The following is a 22,244-nucleotide window of genomic DNA, read 5'->3' on the forward strand; positions in this document are numbered from 1 at the left end:
CTAAGGTCTTCGAAAGCCAAGTCAACAAACAGATAACCGACCATTTCAAATCCCACCGTACCTTCCCCGCTATGCAATCTGGTTTCAGAGCTGGTCATGGGTGCACTTCAGCCACGCTCAAGGTCATAAACGATATCGTAACCGCCATCGATAAGAAACAATACTGTGCTGCCGTATTCATTGACCTGGCCAAAGCTTTCAACTCTGTCAATCACCACATCCTCATCGGCAGACTCAATAGCCTTGGTTTCTCAAATGATTGCCTCGCTTGGTTCACCAACTACTTCTCTGATAGAGTTCAATGTGTCAAATCGGAGGGCCTGTTGTCCGGACCTCTGGTAGTCTCTATGGGGGTACCACAGGGTTCAATTCTTGTGCCAACTCTTTTCTCTGTATACATCAATGATGTCGCTATTGCTGCTGGTGAGTCTCTGATCCACCTCTACGCACACGACACCATTCTGTATACTTCTGGCCCTTCTTTGGACACTGTGTTAACAACCCTCCAGACGAGCATCAATGCCATACAACTCTCCTTCTGTGGCCTCCAACTGCTCTTAAATACAAGTAAAACTAAATGCATGCTCTTCAATCGATTGCTGCCTGCACCTGCCCGCCCGTCCGGCATCACTACTCTGGACGGTTCTGACTTAGAATATGTGGACAACTACAAATACCTAGGTGTCTGGTTAGACTGTAAACTCTCCTTCCAGACTCACATCAAACATCTCCAATCCAAAGTTAAATCTAGAATTGGCTTCCTATTTCACAACAAAGCATCCTTCACTCATGCTGCCAAACACACCCTCGTAAAACTGACCATACTACCGATCCTCGACTTCGGCGATGTCATTTACAAAATGGCCTCCAAACACTCTACTCAATAAACTGGATGCAGTCTATCACAGTGCCATCCGTTTTGTCACCAACGCCCCATATACTACCCACCACTGCGACCTGTACGCTCTCATTGGCTGGCCCTCGCTTCATACTCATCGCCAAACCCACTGGCTCCAGGTCATCTACAAGACCCTGCTAGGTAAAGTCCCCCCCTTATCTCAGCTCGCTGGTCACCATAGCAGCACCCACCTGTAGCATGCGCTCCAGCAGGTATATCTCTCTGGTCACCCCCAAAGCCAATTCCTCCTTTGGCCGTCTTTCCTTACAGTTCTCTGCTGCCAGTGACTGGAACGAACTACAAAAATCTCTGAAACTGTAAACACTTATCTCCCTCACTAGCTTTAAGCACCAGCTGTCAGAGCAGCTCACAGATCACTGCACCTGTACCTGTAGCCCATCTATAATTTAGCCCATACAACTACCGCTTCCCCTACTGTATTTATTTTGCTCCTTTGCACCCCATTATTTCTATTTCTATTTTGCACTTTCTTCCACTACAAATCTACCATTCCAGTGTTTTACTTGCTATATTGTATTTACTTTGCCACCATGGCCTTTTTTGCCTTTACCTCCCTTATCTCACCTCATTTGCTCACATAGACTTATTTTTCTACTGTATTATTGACTGTATGTTTGTTTTACTCCATGTGTAACTCTGAGTTGTTGTATGTGTCGAACTGCTTTGCTTTATCTTGGCCAGGTCGCAATTGTAAATGAGAACTTGTTCTCAACTTGCCTACCTGGTTAAATAAAGGTTAAATCAATAAATCAATATAAAAAAACAGGCCTTTGTAGTTCAAAGTTGTGGAGAACTGTGGGGATTGTAGTTCGTTCCACAGTTGAGTGACGCACGCGGAAGTAACGTGATGATGAAGAGAGGTGACTTTGCTTCAGTTTTGTAATGTTTTGATTCAGCAACACTGCTGATAATTATGGAAGCAACCAAAGCAGGTATTGTATAGACAATATGTTGAGTATCATTATCCTATGTCGCTCTTACGGCATTGTTATAGTTGTAAAGCATCTATAGAAAAGTGTGTTATCATACGCACATCCTTAAAAACATAACGTTAGGTTCTGGACTAACAAAGTCTAGGTAAAGAACAAGAAGGCCCAAGCACACTGTTAAAGCTCCCAATTCACCGCTTTATTGACAAAGTTTCGATCCCGACACGGATCTTCGTCGAATCGAAACGTTGTCAGTAAAGCGGTGAATTGGGAGCTTCAACAGTGCGGGGTCTTGTTCTTTACTAGTTGTAAAGCATGCTAGCATTAGCAGTTAGACGTCGCTAGCCAGGGCTAACTAAGCTAGCTTCAGTACAGTCAACATGTCATTCAATTGGCTAGCTAACTATCACGGTGAGCAAGTGTCGTAGCCGATTAAACGTTTAACTTTAAACTGTTTTCCTGACATACTAGCTAACTTAGCTGTCATACTTCTAATCTTCCACGTTCATCGCTTGCGAGCTCAGAAACAACTGGGTTACCTAGATGTTGTTAGCTATAGTTACCTAGCGTCTACTGTGTCTAACTAGCTAGCTAGTTTGATGGATATGCTAGCCCTGGTACAGCAGGGTAGCTATGACTGATGTGTGTGTGTGTGTGTGTGTGTGTGTGTGTGTGTGTGTGTGTGTGTGTGTGTGTGTGTGTGTGTGTGTGTTCCAGAGGAGCCTTTCCTGAGGCATGTGGAGACAGATGTACTCATACCCAAGATGATGAGGGAGAAAGCCAAGGAGCTCTGTGCTGAAAAGGTTACAGGTGAATATCTGAGATTAATAAAACACATGTGTTAGTTCCCTGAACAAATGCTTTAGGTCACAGCGGGCTTACAGTCTTGTGGCTCCCAGGATATATGATCTGGAACCCAAGATGCTCACAGAGATATATCCACCGTTCACCTTCGCTGTTTATACACATTGTATTGTTGAAGTCTCTATGCACCTTCCCAGTTACAATCTCAAGCAAAGGCCCTGTTAATGCCCTGAGCCATGACAGAGTATTAATGGATACCTCCCCTGTTATGTATATTTGTGTTTTTCTGTTGCGTTGATCTGGCTGTCATGCCCTGTCTGAAAACCAGTCAGAAGTAGATGACCCGATGAAGAAAAAAATACAGTCAAGATCAAACCTGATATGGTGGTTAAATATGAATATACCACTTGATACAATGAACTTCCTCTTTTCTGCCTCCAATGTCCTTTTTCTAGCAGTGTATCTGTATTATAAGGAGTGTAGACTGCTGATCTGATCTCGTTATTGCTCAACATGTAGGCCTAACAGAAACTTGGCAAATGTTCTTCTTTTTACAGGAAGATACTTGAAACAGACTGCAGTTGAATGTTTTTGTTACTAACATCTCTAAATTCACTTTATGCTGCTGACATCAACATTTTATTTATTTTTGAACCTTACGAAGACTCTGAGCCGCTGCTCTAATGTTGTGGTCCCGTGTGGCTCAGTTGGTAGAGCATGGTGTTTGCAACGCCAGGGTTGTGGGTTCGATTCCCACGGGGGACCAGTACTGGGGGGAAAAGTTTTTCAAAATCTATGAAATGTATGCATTCACCACTGTAAGTCGCTCTGGATAAGAGCGTCTGCTAAATGACTAAAATGTAAATGTTGCAGGGCAATTCCACGGCAACGGAATGATGCTGAGACTCAGATATTTCACTTTAAAATGTATGTCAAACAAAAAACAATTTTTTTGCAAAGTTAAACAAACCATACAACTCTATGCATAAAGACTACTTTTAACAATTTCCACCATTTTTTATTTTTTTTACATAAACACATTTTATGGATGAACAGTGCAGATGCACCATTTTGGCATGGCACCAGCTGCACAAACCGTCATTCTGTTACCAAAATGTACATCTGCATTGTTCAAGTAAATGTGTTTTTTTTGGTAAAATGTTCTTTGAAAGTTGTTAAAAGTAATTGTGCATGGAGTTGTATTGTTTGTTTTAAGTTGACAATCATTGGTTTTTGTTTTGGCGTCCATTTTAAAGTGAAAACGGCTCTGCATCATTCTGTTACTTTGGGATTGCCCAACAGCAACTCTCGGTGCTGCATAGGTACTTCGATTGTGGTTAGGCCTAAAGTCCTCTTCATCCTCTGAGGCTGCACGCCTGCTGCTGCTCGCCCAGAGAGACACAGCCTAGCCCTCGAGGTGACAGGGCTGTGGAAATCCCCTTCTGGTCTCCTCTCTGCCCCCTCCTTTTCACACCTCCACCCCAGCCCTAGCTGCTGTATTGCCTGCATACTACCCTATTTGTATTACTGATGCTTGCAGTGGCTGTTTGCTCTGACCTGTGTGTTTGTGCATGCGTGTATGTTATGTAATGTTGTTTAGTTAAATACAGTTCCATAAAACATCTGACCAGAGACGGTGTGTTTACTCTGATCAGAGACGGTGTGTTTACTCTGATCAGAGACGGTGTGTTTACTCTGATCAGAGACGGTGTGTTTTCTCGGTGTTTACTCTGACCAGAGACGGTGTGTTTTTTCTCGGTGTTTACTCTGACCAGAGACGGTGTGTTTTTCTTGGTGTTTACTCTGACCAGAGACGGTGTGTTTTCGTTTTACTCTGACCAGAGACGGTGTGTTTTTTCGGTGTTTACTCTGATCAGAGACGGTGTGTTTTTCTCTTTTACTCTGACCAGAGACGGTGTGTTTTTCTCGGTGTTTACTCTGACCAGAGACGGTGTGTTTTTCTTGGTTACTCTGACCAGAGACGGTGTGTTTTTCTCGGTGTTTACTCTGACCAGAGACGGTGTGTTTTTCTTGGTGTTTACTCTGACCAGAGACGGTGTGTTTTCTTGGTGTTTACTCTGATCAGGGACGGTGTGTTTTCTTGGTGTTTACTCTGACCAGAGATGGTGTGTTTACTCTGATCAGAGACGGTGTGTTTTCTTGGTGTTTACTCTGATCAGGGACGGTGTGTTTTCTTGGTGTTTACTCTGACCAGAGACGGTGTGTTTTCTTGGTGTTTATGCTGACCAGAGACGGTGTGTTTTTCTTGGTGTTTACTCTGACCAGAGACGGTGTGTTTACTCTGACCAGAGACGGTGCGTTTTCTCGGTGTTTACTCTGACCAGAAGCGGTGTGTTTACTCTGACCAGAGACGGTGCGTTTTCTCGGTGTTTACTCTGACCAGAAGCGGTGTGTTTACTCTCACCAGAGACGGTGTGTTTTCTCGGTGTTTACTCTGATCAGAGATGGTGTGTTTTCTTGGTGTTTACTCTGACCAGAGACGGTGTGTTTTTCTCGGTGTTTACTCTGACCAGAGACGGTGTGTTTTTCTCGGTGTTTACTCTGACCAGAGACGGTGTGTTTTTCTCGGTGTTTACTCTGATCTGATCTGATGACGACCCGTCGTGCAGCAGCTTCTTTCCCCACTAGTCTACCAGAATGACATCACCTCTCCAAACCCATGCCCTTTTCTAAGACACGTGTCCTTACTACTGCACTGATTTGATCAGCTACTTCAGAACAGTCAGCTCTCCATATCTCATCATCACATAGATTATTCTGTAGAGTCGATTTAATGTCAGTTTCATCTGGGGACTCGGATTAGGAGATTATCATTTTAGTGGGGGGGGGGAATAATCCCTCACTACTCCATACCTCCTCCTGAAGTCCCCTCCCTCTCACTACCACGTCGTCTCTAGTGGAGATCACTGGATAATGGGCGCGTCCTACGTGGCACCCTATTCCCTAATGGGCCCTGGTCAAAAGTAGTGCACTATATAGGGAATAGGGTGTCAGTTGGGAGGCTACCTCTGAGATCACTGTCACTATGGTCTTTTCTGTGACTGTGTTGGGTGACTGCTGATGTGTGATGGGATACCAGCGGCGGTGTCAGGCCCCAGTACAGTCCTCTGTGTTTCTGTTCTACTGATTTAGATTAGTCACACTGTTCTGCCTCTTCAAATTGCTTCTGCAGGTTTTCTGCGTTCGGATGAAAGCAAGTCGTGGTGATAATCACGCTGATCATAACAGGGAGATTATGATGATGGGTTTGCATCCCAAATGGTACCCTATTCTCTATACAGTGTACTACTGTTGAGCAAGGCTCTGGTCAAAAGAAAAAGTAGTGCACTTCGTAGGGTTAGGGTACATTGTCAATTTTGGGATGTATCCCATGGTTGTTTATGAGACGCTGGAGACGGGGGGGGGACGGGGGACGAACGAGGCTAATTAAAGTCTACCAAAGACCTGGCTAACAGCGTGAGAGACAAGGCCAGGACCCTTCAGCACCTCTTTAGCACCACCAACACAATGGCACCTTTCATCCACAACACCTTGATATCAGTTAAAGGATTGAAAGGAAAATACCTTGTTTATTTTTTTTTTATCTCTGTAGTCTTAACGCAGTTAGGCCTAATGGCTAACTCCATCTCTGTGTGATTCACCTTGCACTCAGCTGTTTGTCAGGGTCTCAACTGCTTGCCAAACATCATGTCTTTTTTAGGAAATGGTTAGAAAGGAGAATCCTTGTTAAGTCGACCATCTCAGCCCTAAATGTGTCTTCTATGGTCAAACTAAAAGAGACACACCGAGTTCTGTATGTTATTCAGAGTTAATATAGACCTCGTTGGTTTACAGTTAGCATGTTATTCAGAGTCAATATAGACCTCGTTGGTTTACAGTTAGCATGTTATTCAGAGTTAATATAGACCTCGTTGGTTTAGAGAGTTCTGTATGTTATTCAGAGTAAATATAGACCTCGTTGGTTTACAGTTAGCATGTTATTCAGAGTAAATATAGACCTGGTTGGTTTAGAGTTAGCATGTTATTCAGAGTTAATATAGACCTGGTTGGTTTACAGTTAGCATGTTATTCAGAGTTAATATAGACCTGGTTGGTTTACAGAGTTCTGTATGTTATTCAGAGTAAATATAGACCTGGTTGGTTTAGAGAGTTCTGTATGTTATTCAGAGTAAATATAGACCTGGTTGGTTTAGAGTTAGCATGTTATTCAGAGTAAATATAGACCTGGTTGGTTTAGAGTTAGCATGTTATTCAGAGTTAATATAGACCTGGTTGGTTTAGAGTTAGCATGTTATTCAGAGTAAATATAGACCTGGTTGGTTTAGAGAGTTCTGTATGTTATTCAGAGTAAATATAGACCTCGTTGGTTTACAGTTAGCATGTTATTCAGAGTAAATATAGACCTCGTTGGTTTAGAGTTAGCATGTTATTCAGAGTTAATATAGACCTCGTTGGTTTACAGAGTTCTGTATGTTATTCAGAGTAAATATAGACCTGGTTGGTTTACAGAGTTCTGTATGTTATTCAGAGTAAATATAGACCTGGTTGGTTTAGAGAGTTCTGTATGTTATTCAGAGTAAATATAGACCTGGTTGGTTTAGAGAGTTCTGTATGTTATTCAGAGTTAATATAGACCTGGTTGGTTTACAGAGTTCTGTATGTTATTCAGAGTAAATATAGACCTGGTTGGTTTAGAGTTAGCATGTTATTCAGAGTAAATATAGACCTGGTTGGTTTAGAGTTAGCATGTTATTCATAGATCATTAGTGTTGAGCGATTTAACGTCCGTTTCCTATTTCTTCCGGTTATTAAACAGCTACTTGACCGATGTCGGTTCAATTACTTGAATTCCATTTAGTTAGTTTTTTTGGGAGCCCAAATAATTCATGAGAGAAATCAAGTCAATAACGATGTGGGAAGCTGGGCTGAAGGGAGTTGTAGTTTTCATAAGTAAATATTCAAACTAAGTTCAGCGCAGAAACGTGGTAATTAACTATACTGAACAAAAAATATAAACGCAACATGTAAAGTGTTGGTTTCATGAGCTGAAATAAAATATCCCATACACACAAAAAGCTTATTCCTCTAAAATGTTGTGCAAGAATTGGTTTACATCCCTGTTAGTGAGCATTTCTCCTTTGCCAAGATAATCCGTCCACCTTACCGATGTGGCATATTGTGCTTTGGACAATATATGGCCACTCAAAAATGTGCAGTTTTGTCAAACAACACAATACCATGGATGTCTCATGTTGAGGGAGCGCGCAATTTACATGCTGACTGCAGGAATGTCCACCAAAGCTGTTGCCGGAAGATTGAATGTTCATTTCTCTACCATAAGCCACCTCCAACGCCGTTTTAGACAATTTGTCAGTACGTCCAACCGGACTAAAAACCACAGACCATGTGTAACCACTCCGTCCCAGGGATCGTCTGAGACCAGCCACCAGGACAGCTGATGAAATTCAGGACTATTTCTATCTGTAATAAAGCCCTTTTGTGGGGGAAAAAACTCATTCTGATTGGCTGGTTTCCTTATATGAACTGTAACTCTGTAAAATCTTGAAATTGTTGCGTTTTTATATTTTTTGTTCAGTGTATAATGACCATAATCCATTGCACCATTTTTTATTTTTATGGCACAGAGACGGATGAAAGAGGCGAAGCGAGACGTTTCACTCTTCACTAAAATCTGTCTAAAATGAATCCCAATGCGTTTCAATGAGCTTATTTTTGGACCTAAGCCTTCCCGCCTTTGGGACAAACACTCCCATTTTGTTAGGGCAGCGATATGAGCATTACGCCTGCTATGTTACGTTAGATACACACAGACCGCATAGACCACATGACAGAGGACTGTACACAACACAACTAGGAGAGGAGGTAGAGACAGTTAGTGAAAGTATGCCTTATCTTCTTTTGAAGAACTAGTCAAATGATTTGAGCAGACCGCTCTGCAGTGTACTTAGGCAGGCTAGCTAAATAGGGTGACTAAAGACCGTACAGTATGGGGAGCACATAGCGCTAGATGGCCTGGCTGGCTGCTTCTGTCTGAGCAGAGATCAGATGATTTTACTTTAAGGAATGAAAAGAATAAAGTCATCAAATAAAAACCAATTAAAATACGCAACTGAAATATTGTATTATTTCCTAGTAATTTCCTGTTCTATTGATGTCTACCCAATGTGGGCCTGACAGAGACAATATAACATTTTCAATGTTTTGGAAATTGAATTTTCTATTTTTCTATTTTAAAAGCTCTCAAATCATTATAACATCATTATTTCATAATACATTATCAAAACCGAAATCGAAAACCGTGATGATAAAAAAAAAATAAAAAAAAAAAATGGAACTGAAACTCGAACCAACCTCAAAAAGCCCTTATGGCTCAGCACTATTCTTCATGTATGGCCTCTCCTCCTCCTCTGTATGAATAGAAAGCCCTAATGGCTCAGCACTATTCTTCATGTATGGCCTCTCCTCTGAATGAATAGAAAGCCCTAATAGCTCAGCACTATTCTACATGTATGGCCTCTCTGAATGAATAGAAAGCCCTAATGGCTCAGCATTATTCTTCATGTATGGCCTCTCCTCTGTATGAATAGTTTAGATTGCTGCTCTTTTCCATTCATATTAATAGCCAGATAGGCCTGGTCTGTGTGAAGAACAGTTATAATGGGCCATGCCAGCCAGATAGTTACACTGGTGCCAATGTGGACAGAAACACCAACCACAAGTATGAATACATATGATAGTCAGTCTTTTACTTCAGCCTGGCGGTAGAGGAAACATTGGGGCTGGTAAGATAAGAGGCCTGTCAGTACTCACTACGGTAGTATCTACTTTGACCAGGCTTGTCACCGTGTGGCAGAGATGCCTAGCAGAGACGGTATGGTTGGCTGTCCCCTCTCTCTCCTCTCAGCCTGTGGCTACACTCAGATTGGCAGAGGGGGACAGATTTGAAAGAGACATGACCTTTTTAGACTGGGGCTCTTACCCTGGCTGCTTTTTAAAAAGCCCCTGTCAAGAGACTGGCTTCCTGATGGTGGTCATTTACTGGCTAAATCTATGTCTCCTTGCATCTATCTGGTTTCAGCGTTCAACCACTGCTGTAAAGAGACTGGCTTCCTGATGGTGGTCATTTACTGGCTAAATCTATGTCTCCTTGCATCTATCTGGTTTCAGCGTTCAACCACTGCTGTAAAGAGACTGGCTTCCTGATGGTGTTCAAGTGTCGGGATCAGAACGCTGCCCTGAAGGACTGTCTAACCGTACAGTGAGTCAACTAACTCACACCTCATGTAATCAATAAGGCTTCATAAAACATGTCTTTTATTTACACTTTAAAACAAATACATTTATTTTATTACCATTTAAGACCAAACAAATTATATCAAGTACAATACATGTATTTTTTTCTAGTATATTCTTCATACTAGTTCTGACTCAGTGTTCTAATGATAACTGTTCTTCATACTAGTTCTGACTCAGTGTTCTAATGATAACTGTTCTTCATACTAGTTCTGACTCAGTGTTCTAATGATAACTGTTCTTCATACTAGTTCTGACTCAGTGTTCTAATGATAACTGTTCTTCATACTAGTTCTGACTCAGTGTTCTAATGATAACTGTTCTTCATACTAGTTCTGACTCAGTGTTCTAATGATAACTGTTCTTCATACTAGTTCTGACTCAGTGTTCTAATGATAACTGTTCTTCATACTAGTTCTGACTCAGTGTTCTAATGATAACTGTTCTTCATACTAGTTCTGACTCAGTGTTCTAATGATAACTGTTCTTCATACTAGTTCTGACTCAGTGTTCTAATGATAACTGTTCTTCATGGTAGTTCTGACTCAGTGTTCTAATGATAACTGTTCTTCATACTAGTTCTGACTCAGTGTTCTAATGATAACTGTTCTTCATACTAGTTCTGACTCAGTGTTCTAATGATAACTGTTCTTCATACTAGTTCTGACTCAGTGTTCTAATGATAACTGTTCTTCATACTAGTTCTGACTCAGTGTTCTAATGATAACTGTTCTTCATACTAGTTCTGACTCAGTGTTCTAATGATAACTGTTCTTCATACTAGTTCTGACTCAGTGTTCTAATGATAACTGTTCTTCATACTAGTTCTGACTCAGTGTTCTAATGATAACTGTTCTTCATACTAGTTCTGACTCAGTGTTCTAATGATAACTGTTCTTCATACTAGTTCTGACTCAGTGTTCTAATGATAACTGTTCTTCATACTAGTTCTGACTCAGTGTTCTAATGATAACTGTTCTTCATGCTAGTTCTGACTCAGTGTTCTAATGATAACTGTTCTTCATACTAGTTCTGACTCAGTGTTCTAATGATAACTGTTCTTCATACTAGTTCTGACTCAGTGTTCTAATGATAACTGTTCTTCATACTAGTTCTGACTCAGTGTTCTAATGATAACTGTTCTTCATGCTAGTTCTGACTCAGTGTTCTAATGATAACTGTTCTTCATACTAGTTCTGACTCAGTGTTCTAATGATAACTGTTCTTCATACTAGTTCTGACTCAGTGTTCTAATGATAACTGTTCTTCATACTAGTTCTGACTCAGTGTTCTAATGATAACTGTTCTTCATACTAGTTCTGACTCAGTGTTCTAATGATAACTGTTCTTCATACTAGTTCTGACTCAGTGTTCTAATGATAACTGTTCTTCATACTAGTTCTGACTCAGTGTTCTAATGATAACTGTTCTTCATACTAGTTCTGACTCAGTGTTCTAATGATAACTGTTCTTCATACTAGTTCTGACTCAGTGTTCTAATGATAACTGTTCTTCATACTAGTTCTGACTCAGTGTTCTAATGATAACTGTTCTTCATACTAGTTCTGACTCAGTGTTCTAATGATAACTGTTCTTCATACTAGTTCTGACTCAGTGTTCTAATGATAACTGTTCTTCATACTAGTTCTGACTCAGTGTTCTAATGATAACTGTTCTTCATACTAGTTCTGACTCAGTGTTCTAATGATAACTGTTCTTCATGCTAGTTCTGACTCAGTGTTCTAATGATAACTGTTCTTCATACTAGTTCTGACTCAGTGTTCTAATGATAACTGTTCTTCATACTAGTTCTGACTCAGTGTTCTAATGATAACTGTTCTTCATGCTAGTTCTGACTCAGTGTTCTAATGATAACTGTTCTTCATACTAGTTCTGACTCAGTGTTCTAATGATAACTGTTCTTCATACTAGTTCTGACTCAGTGTTCTAATGATAACTGTTCTTCATGCTAGTTCTGACTCAGTGTTCTAATGATAACTGTTCTTCGTACTAGTTCTGACTCAGTGTTCTAATGATAACTGTTCTTCATACTAGTTCTGACTCAGTGTTCTAATGATAACTGTTCTTCGTACTAGTTCTGACTCAGTGTTCTAATGATAACTGTTCTTCATGCTAGTTCTGACTCAGTGTTCTAATGATAACTGTTCTTCATGCTAGTTCTGACTCAGTGTTCTAATGATAACTGTTCTTCGTACTAGTTCTGACTCAGTGTTCTAATGATAACTGTTCTTCATGCTAGTTCTGACTCAGTGTTCTAATGATAACTGTTCTTCGTACTAGTTCTGACTCAGTGTTCTAATGATAACTGTTCTTCGTACTAGTTCTGACTCAGTGTTCTAATGATAACTGTTCTTCGTACTAGTTCTGACTCAGTGTTCTAATGATAACTGTTCTTCATGCTAGTTCTGACTCAGTGTTCTAATGATAACTGTTCTTCATACTAGTTCTGACTCAGTGTTCTAATGATAACTGTTCTTCGTACTAGTTCTGACTCAGTGTTCTAATGATAACTGTTCTTCATACTAATTCTGACTCAGTGTTCTAATGATAACTGTTCTTCGTACTAGTTCTGACTCAGTGTTCTAATGATAACTGTTCTTCGTACTAGTTCTGACTCAGTGTTCTAATGATAACTGTTCTTCATGCTAGTTCTGACTCAGTGTTCTAATGATAACTGTTCTTCATACTAGTTCTGACTCAGTGTTCTAATGATAACTGTTCTTCGTACTAGTTCTGACTCAGTGTTCTAATGATAACTGTTCTTCGTACTAGTTCTGACTCAGTGTTCTAATGATAACTGTTCTTCGTACTAGTTCTGACTCAGTGTTCTAATGATAACTGTTCTTCATACTAGTTCTGACTCAGTGTTCTAATGATAACTGTTCTTCGTACTAGTTCTGACTCAGTGTTCTAATGATAACTGTTCTTCGTACTAGTTCTGACTCAGTGTTCTAATGATAACTGTTCTTCGTACTAGTTCTGACTCAGTGTTCTAATGATAACTGTTCTTCGTACTAGTTCTGACTCAGTGTTCTAATGATAACTGTTCTTCGTACTAGTTCTGACTCAGTGTTCTAATGATAACTGTTCTTCGTACTAGTTCTGACTCAGTGTTCTAATGATAACTGTTCTTCGTGCTAGTTCTGACTCAGTGTTCTAATGATAACTGTTCTTCGTGCTAGTTCTGACTCAGTGTTCTAATGATAACTGTTCTTCGTACTAGTTCTGACTCAGTGTTCTAATGATAACTGTTCTTCGTGCTAGTTCTGACTCAGTGTTCTAATGATAACTGTTCTTCGTACTAGTTCTGACTCAGTGTTCTAATGATAACTGTTCTTCGTACTAGTTCTGACTCAGTGTTCTAATGATAACTGTTCTTCGTACTAGTTCTGACTCAGTGTTCTAATGATAACTGTTCTTCGTACTAGTTCTGACTCAGTGTTCTAATGATAACTGTTCTTCGTACTAGTTCTGACTCAGTGTTCTAATGATAACTGTTCTTCGTGCTAGTTCTGACTCAGTGTTCTAATGATAACTGTTCTTCGTACTAGTTCTGACTCAGTGTTCTAATGATAACTGTTCTTCGTACTAGTTCTGACTCAGTGTTCTAATGATAACTGTTCTTCGTGCTAGTTCTGACTCAGTGTTCTAATGATAACTGTTCTTCATACTAGTTCTGACTCAGTGTTCTAATGATAACTGTTCTTCGTACTAGTTCTGACTCAGTGTTCTAATGATAACTGTTCTTCGTACTAGTTCTGACTCAGTGTTCTAATGATAACTGTTCTTCGTACTAGTTCTGACTCAGTGTTCTAATGATAACTGTTCTTCATACTAGTTCTGACTCAGTGTTCTAATGATAACTGTTCTTCGTACTAGTTCTGACTCAGTGTTCTAATGATAACTGTTCTTCGTACTAGTTCTGACTCAGTGTTCTAATGATAACTGTTCTTCGTGCTAGTTCTGACTCAGTGTTCTAATGATAACTGTTCTTCGTACTAGTTCTGACTCAGTGTTCTAATGATAACTGTTCTTCGTACTAGTTCTGACTCAGTGTTCTAATGATAACTGTTCTTCGTGCTAGTTCTGACTCAGTGTTCTAATGATAACTGTTCTTCGTGCTAGTTCTGACTCAGTGTTCTAATGATAACTGTTCTTCGTGCTAGTTCTGACTCAGTGTTCTAATGATAACTGTTCTTCGTACTAGTTCTGACTCAGTGTTCTAATGATAACTGTTCTTCGTACTAGTTCTGACTCAGTGTTCTAATGATAACTGTTCTTCGTACTAGTTCTGACTCAGTGTTCTAATGATAACTGTTCTTCGTGCTAGTTCTGACTCAGTGTTCTAATGATAACTGTTCTTCATACTAGTTCTGACTCAGTGTTCTAATGATAACTGTTCTTCGTACTAGTTCTGACTCAGTGTTCTAATGATAACTGTTCTTCGTACTAGTTCTGACTCAGTGTTCTAATGATAACTGTTCTTCGTGCTAGTTCTGACTCAGTGTTCTAATGATAACTGTTCTTCGTACTAGTTCTGACTCAGTGTTCTAATGATAACTGTTCTTCGTACTAGTTCTGACTCAGTGTTCTAATGATAACTGTTCTTCGTACTAGTTCTGACTCAGTGTTCTAATGATAACTGTTCTTCGTACTAGTTCTGACTCAGTGTTCTAATGATAACTGTTCTTCGTGCTAGTTCTGACTCAGTGTTCTAATGATAACTGTTCTTCGTGCTAGTTCTGACTCAGTGTTCTAATGATAACTGTTCTTCGTACTAGTTCTGACTCAGTGTTCTAATGATAACTGTTCTTCGTGCTAGTTCTGACTCAGTGTTCTAATGATAACTGTTCTTCGTACTAGTTCTGACTCAGTGTTCTAATGATAACTGTTCTTCGTGCTAGTTCTGACTCAGTGTTCTAATGATAACTGTTCTTCGTGCTAGTTCTGACTCAGTGTTCTAATGATAACTGTTCTTCGTACTAGTTCTGACTCAGTGTTCTAATGATAACTGTTCTTCGTGCTAGTTCTGACTCAGTGTTCTAATGATAACTGTTCTTCGTGCTAGTTCTGACTCAGTGTTCTAATGATAACTGTTCTTCGTACTAGTTCTGACTCAGTGTTCTAATGATAACTGTTCTTCGTACTAGTTCTGACTCAGTGTTCTAATGATAACTGTTCTTCGTACTAGTTCTGACTCAGTGTTCTAATGATAACTGTTCTTCGTACTAGTTCTGACTCAGTGTTCTAATGATAACTGTTCTTCGTGCTAGTTCTGACTCAGTGTTCTAATGATAACTGTTCTTCGTACTAGTTCTGACTCAGTGTTCTAATGATAACTGTTCTTCGTACTAGTTCTGACTCAGTGTTCTAATGATAACTGTTCTTCGTACTAGTTCTGACTCAGTGTTCTAATGATAACTGTTCTTCGTACTAGTTCTGACTCAGTGTTCTAATGATAACTGTTCTTCGTACTAGTTCTGACTCAGTGTTCTAATGATAACTGTTCTTCGTACTAGTTCTGACTCAGTGTTCTAATGATAACTGTTCTTCGTGCTAGTTCTGACTCAGTGTTCTAATGATAACTGTTCTTCGTACTAGTTCTGACTCAGTGTTCTAATGATAACTGTTCTTCGTACTAGTTCTGACTCAGTGTTCTAATGATAACTGTTCTTCGTACTAGTTCTGACTCAGTGTTCTAATGATAACTGTTCTTCGTGCTAGTTCTGACTCAGTGTTCTAATGATAACTGTTCTTCGTGCTAGTTCTGACTCAGTGTTCTAATGATAACTGTTCTTCGTACTAGTTCTGACTCAGTGTTCTAATGATAACTGTTCTTCGTACTAGTTCTGACTCAGTGTTCTAATGATAACTGTTCTTCGTACTAGTTCTGACTCAGTGTTCTAATGATAACTGTTCTTCGTGCTAGTTCTGACTCAGTGTTCTAATGATAACTGTTCTTCGTGCTAGTTCTGACTCAGTGTTCTAATGATAACTGTTCTTCGTACTAGTTCTGACTCAGTGTTCTAATGATAACTGTTCTTCGTACTAGTTCTGACTCAGTGTTCTAATGATAACTGTTCTTCGTGCTAGTTCTGACTCAGTGTTCTAATGATAACTGTTCTTCGTACTAGTTCTGACTCAGTGTTCTAATGATAACTGTTCTTCGTACTAGTTCTGACTCAGTGTTCTAATGATAACTGTTCTTCGTACTAGTTCTGACTCAGTGTTCTAATGATAACTGTTCTTCGTACTAGTTCTGACTCAGTGTTCTAATGATAACTGTTCTTCGTACTAGTTCTGACTCAGTGTTCTAATGATAACTGTTCTTCATACTAGTTCTGACTCAGTGTTCTAATGATAACTGTTCTTCGTACTAGTTCTGACTCAGTGTTCTAATGATAACTGTTCTTCGTGCTAGTTCTGACTCAGTGTTCTAATGATAACTGTTCTTCGTGCTAGTTCTGACTCAGTGTTCTAATGATAACTGTTCTTCGTACTAGTTCTGACTCAGTGTTCTAATGATAACTGTTCTTCATGCTAGTTCTGACTCAGTGTTCTAATGATAACTGTTCTTCATACTAGTTCTGACTCAGTGTTCTAATGATAACTGTTCTTCGTGCTAGTTCTGACTCAGTGTTCTAATGATAACTGTTCTTCGTGCTAGTTCTGACTCAGTGTTCTAATGATAACTGTTCTTCGTACTAGTTCTGACTCAGTGTTCTAATGATAACTGTTCTTCGTACTAGTTCTGACTCAGTGTTCTAATGATAACTGTTCTTCGTACTAGTTCTGACTCAGTGTTCTAATGATAACTGTTCTTCGTGCTAGTTCTGACTCAGTGTTCTAATGATAACTGTTCTTCGTGCTAGTTCTGACTCAGTGTTCTAATGATAACTGTTCTTCGTACTAGTTCTGACTCAGTGTTCTAATGATAACTGTTCTTCGTACTAGTTCTGACTCAGTGTTCTAATGATAACTGTTCTTCGTGCTAGTTCTGACTCAGTGTTCTAATGATAACTGTTCTTCGTACTAGTTCTGACTCAGTGTTCTAATGATAACTGTTCTTCGTGCTAGTTCTGACTCAGTGTTCTAATGATAACTGTTCTTCGTGCTAGTTCTGACTCAGTGTTCTAATGATAACTGTTCTTCGTGCTAGTTCTGACTCAGTGTTCTAATGATAACTGTTCTTCGTACTAGTTCTGACTCAGTGTTCTAATGATAACTGTTCTTCGTACTAGTTCTGACTCAGTGTTCTAATGATAACTGTTCTTCGTGCTAGTTCTGACTCAGTGTTCTAATGATAACTGTTCTTCGTACTAGTTCTGACTCAGTGTTCTAATGATAACTGTTCTTCATGCTAGTTCTGACTCAGTGTTCTAATGATAACTGTTCTTCGTACTAGTTCTGACTCAGTGTTCTAATGATAACTGTTCTTCGTACTAGTTCTGACTCAGTGTTCTAATGATAACTGTTCTTCATACTAGTTCTGACTCAGTGTTCTAATGATAACTGTTCTTCGTACTAGTTCTGACTCAGTGTTCTAATGATAACTGTTCTTCGTACTAGTTCTGACTCAGTGTTCTAATGATAACTGTTCTTCGTACTAGTTCTGACTCAGTGTTCTAATGATAACTGTTCTTCGTGCTAGTTCTGACTCAGTGTTCTAATGATAACTGTTCTTCGTACTAGTTCTGACTCAGTGTTCTAATGATAACTGTTCTTCGTACTAGTTCTGACTCAGTGTTCTAATGATAACTGTTCTTCGTACTAGTTCTGACTCAGTGTTCTAATGATAACTGTTCTTCGTGCTAGTTCTGACTCAGTGTTCTAATGATAACTGTTCTTCGTACTAGTTCTGACTCAGTGTTCTAATGATAACTGTTCTTCGTACTAGTTCTGACTCAGTGTTCTAATGATAACTGTTCTTCGTACTAGTTCTGACTCAGTGTTCTAATGATAACTGTTCTTCGTACTAGTTCTGACTCAGTGTTCTAATGATAACTGTTCTTCGTACTAGTTCTGACTCAGTGTTCTAATGATAACTGTTCTTCGTACTAGTTCTGACTCAGTGTTCTAATGATAACTGTTCTTCGTACTAGTTCTGACTCAGTGTTCTAATGATAACTGTTCTTCGTACTAGTTCTGACTCAGTGTTCTAATGATAACTGTTCTTCGTACTAGTTCTGACTCAGTGTTCTAATGATAACTGTTCTTCGTACTAGTTCTGACTCAGTGTTCTAATGATAACTGTTCTTCATGGTAGTTCTGACTCAGTGTTCTAATGATAACTGTTCTTCGTGCTAGTTCTGACTCAGTGTTCTAATGATAACTGTTCTTCGTGGTAGTTCTGACTCAGTGTTCTAATGATAACTGTTCTTCGTGGTAGTTCTGACTCAGTGTTCTAATGATAACTGTTCTTCGTGCTAGTTCTGACTCAGTGTTCTAATGATAACTGTTCTTCGTGCTAGTTCTGACTCAGTGTTCTAATGATAACTGTTCTTCGTGCTAGTTCTGACTCAGTGTTCTAATGATAACTGTTCTTCGTGGTAGTTCTGACTCAGTGTTCTAATGATAACTGTTCTTCGTGGTAGTTCTGACTCAGTGTTCTAATGATAACTGTTCTTCGTACTAGTTCTGACTCAGTGTTCTAATGATAACTGTTCTTCGTACTAGTTCTGACTCAGTGTTCTAATGATAACTGTTCTTCGTACTAGTTCTGACTCAGTGTTCTAATGATAACTGTTCTTCATGCTAGTTCTGACTCAGTGTTCTAATGATAACTGTTCTTCGTGCTAGTTCTGACTCAGTGTTCTAATGATAACTGTTCTTCGTGCTAGTTCTGACTCAGTGTTCTAATGATAACTGTTCTTCGTGCTAGTTCTGACTCAGTGTTCTAATGATAACTGTTCTTCGTGCTAGTTCTGACTCAGTGTTCTAATGATAACTGTTCTTCGTACTAGTTCTGACTCAGTGTTCTAATGATAACTGTTCTTCGTACTAGTTCTGACTCAGTGTTCTAATGATAACTGTTCTTCGTACTAGTTCTGACTCAGTGTTCTAATGATAACTGTTCTTCGTACTAGTTCTGACTCAGTGTTCTAATGATAACTGTTCTTCGTACTAGTTCTGACTCAGTGTTCTAATGATAACTGTTCTTCGTACTAGTTCTGACTCGGTGTTCTAATGATAACTGTTCTTCGTACTAGTTCTGACTCAGTGTTCTAATGATAACTGTTCTTCGTACTAGTTCTGACTCAGTGTTCTAATGATAACTGTTCTTCGTACTAGTTCTGACTCAGTGTTCTAATGATAACTGTTCTTCGATACTAGTTCTGACTCAGTGTTCTAATGATAACTGTTCTTCGTACTAGTTCTGACTCAGTGTTCTAATGATAACTGTTCTTCATACTAGTTCTGACTCAGTGTTCTAATGATAACTGTTCTTCATACTAGTTCTGACTCAGTGTTCTAATGATAACTGTTCTTCATGGTAGTTCTGACTCAGTGTTCTAATGATAACTGTTCTTCTGTACACCACTGTCTCTGTCTCTCAGCTACAGAGACTCGGCATTCTTCGAGGAGTGCAAGCAGGAGTACATCAAGGAGAAGCTGGAGTTCCAGAGGACAGGGGTGGCGGCTAAGAACCGCTCACAAAAACTTCCTACCAGCATGTAGATTCCAAATTGACCCCTGAACATGTTGCTTCCACCTGTCCAATCCTCTCAGATCTACAGGAGTGGTTAGGTAGCAGGGGCTAGGGGTCACGAGGTAGCTAGGGGTCACGAGGGTGGCAGGGGGAGGGACGGCTACTCACAGGGCTTTGCAGTGTGTGTATTGTACATCCGGTTGGGATGCTCATTGCCCCAACGGGAGGAACTAGATCAACGAAGGGACAGGAGACAGGAGGACATCCTAGGCCCTAAGGGACCTGTGTAACGACTATGAGCCAGGTTGGAAAGGTGTGTCTAAAGGCCTCCGTTCACCTGTATGTACAGAAAAGGAATCTCTTACAGATACATGTCCTCCACAGAGTCCCTCTGGTTGATCTGATCAAACAGCCATGATGGAAAAACACACTGTCCTCCTGTTTCAGAATGATCATTAATGTTTTGTTGATGATGCCGTCTGTCTGCTCTGCAGTTTGTGTATGTTTATGAAGAATTCTTTCTGTCAATGCTTTGGGAGTGTTTTCATGTTGAGCTTGTTAGCAACCAATACTGTCCAAAGTGAGATTGATTCCAAGGATAAGACCTGTCCAAAGTACATGAATAATATTCAAGGTGTTGACATCAACATCCTCCACTATGAGAATGTTCCAGATGGTTCCTAATTATACACAGATTGATACTGCGTAGAGGCTTATCCCATAATTAGGATTCACCGGTGAGTTGCCGTAACTAGTGGTGTGATGACAGGTGAAGCATTACGGACAGAGTTGTTGTAAAAAAAAGGTCTGATTATATAACATTTGACTTGACATTGTGTTAACGTACATATAAATAAAGACAAACGGATGTTCATAGCCTCTGTGTGTTGTGACTTTGGCTTTTTAAAACCATACAGGTGTCACAAAAATGACTTCCAGGTTCACAATCACCCTTTTCAATGTCCCTTGAAATCCCTATTTGAAGTGTTATTACTGAGTCACTTAGGCTTGTGACTGTCGTACCTCCACACAGCCTTGATTTATACTGGATGTGGATCACTGACTGTCACCCATATCTCATCTACCTTTTTAGATTACATGTGTTCATCTCTATTCATTTTATTCATACAAGCCTGGCGCTGTATGCTACAAGACAGGAATAGCAACACAATGAGCCGTGGCAGGGGCCATTTCAGTGTTCAGCTGTCAAGCAGTAGTCGCACAAGTAAGACAATTGTTCATGAAATATCACACACAATATCTGCCTATCGTAAATATTCACCCACTTGGATTTCTTCACATTTGTGTTAAAAAGTGTGATTATAATGGATTTAATTGTTTTTTTTGTCAATGATCTACATAAAATATTCTGTCAAAGTGAAATAAAAAAAAATAAAAAAGTTTTTAAAGGTTAATGAAAAATAGAACCCTAAAATACCTTAATTAGATAATGATTCACTCCCCTGAGTCAATACATGTTAGAAACACCTTTAGCAGCGATTACAGCTGGAAGTCTTTCTGGGAAAGTCTCTAACGGGTCGATCTCGATTCAGGAATGTATGCCTTTCTTACACACACTATTTATTTTCCAGTAGCTTAACGTGCGCACTCTGAATACATTTCATTCAACCGCTGAAAAACCTCCCACTTGGTGACCAATAGATATTTTTTTTCGTGGAGTTTTCATTCAATAGAAGTTCAGTACATTTATTTTAGCCATCCTTTTAAATACGGGGTGCATTTCATTAGAATTTAGTTGACAGACACTAGAATACATGGAGAGAACGGGGTCAGAATATAGGAATCAAGGGGGGGAAAAAAGCCATCTATGCATTTTCGCTTCCGTTTCACGACCAACTAGTAGATTTAAAAATACTCTTGATCTTCAAGATTATTTAGGCACATTTTAGGTTTAGGAAAGTATGCATGTATTTAAATTTAAAAAACCGGTTTGGAGAGCCTTTACGCACGAAATATGTTGATAAATAAAAAACAGTGGCTGAATTCATCCTGAAAGATGTCATATTCTAGCTCAATCCATGAAATATTGGAAGGTGGTGAAAGTGTACAATAGGGGTTGAACATTAGTCCTATAAATGTTCCCTAATTCTCACTAATCATGGAACTGTAATAACCACGGTCCAGTCGTGGTGAACCGTGCGCCAGGCTCCATGTTTAACCTGCTGCGCTGCGTGGGTTCCAGAATGATTCAATAGGCTACATGTCCCAAATCATTACACAACGACAGCCTAATATCATCCACTAACTCTAGCGACGCACAGGAACAATTTACAAGGACGTGACAGAGGAAATACATGTAAACGGAATGGAATGATTAAAAAAAAAAAATATGTGTGTATTACTGACGTGGCTCTCGATATTCGCTAATATTTAACATTTAACATTTATCATTGTAAAATAAAACGGAGAAAAGCCCAGATATAATCAAAACATTCTAAAGCGCACACACAACTCGGCAGGTTCAGCCCTACAGAAGCATATAGCTTGGATGTCCACATTTCATCCACGCAAATGATGAGGGCACACAATAACAATTCTGAATAATGGCGAAGGTATTTATATCCTA

At 39.6% G+C, this 22,244-nt stretch overlaps 1 protein-coding gene across 1 annotated transcript; it reads left to right on the plus strand.

Moving 5' to 3' along the window:
* The first annotated feature begins 1,764 nt into the window (after positions 1–1,764).
* cc068 (CC068 protein) lies at positions 1,765–20,532 on the plus strand. Its single transcript, NM_001140764.1, is given in 4 exon segments — positions 1,765–1,851; positions 2,566–2,658; positions 9,862–9,952; positions 19,566–20,532. Coding segments are annotated over 4 exon segments (324 nt in total). The 5' UTR covers positions 1,765–1,832; the 3' UTR covers positions 19,687–20,532.
* Positions 20,533–22,244: the final 1,712 nt, after the last annotated feature.

The sequence above is a fragment of the Salmo salar genome, chromosome ssa02, assembly GCF_905237065.1.
Source record: "Salmo salar chromosome ssa02, Ssal_v3.1, whole genome shotgun sequence".
Classification (NCBI taxonomy): Eukaryota; Metazoa; Chordata; class Actinopteri; order Salmoniformes; family Salmonidae; genus Salmo; species Salmo salar.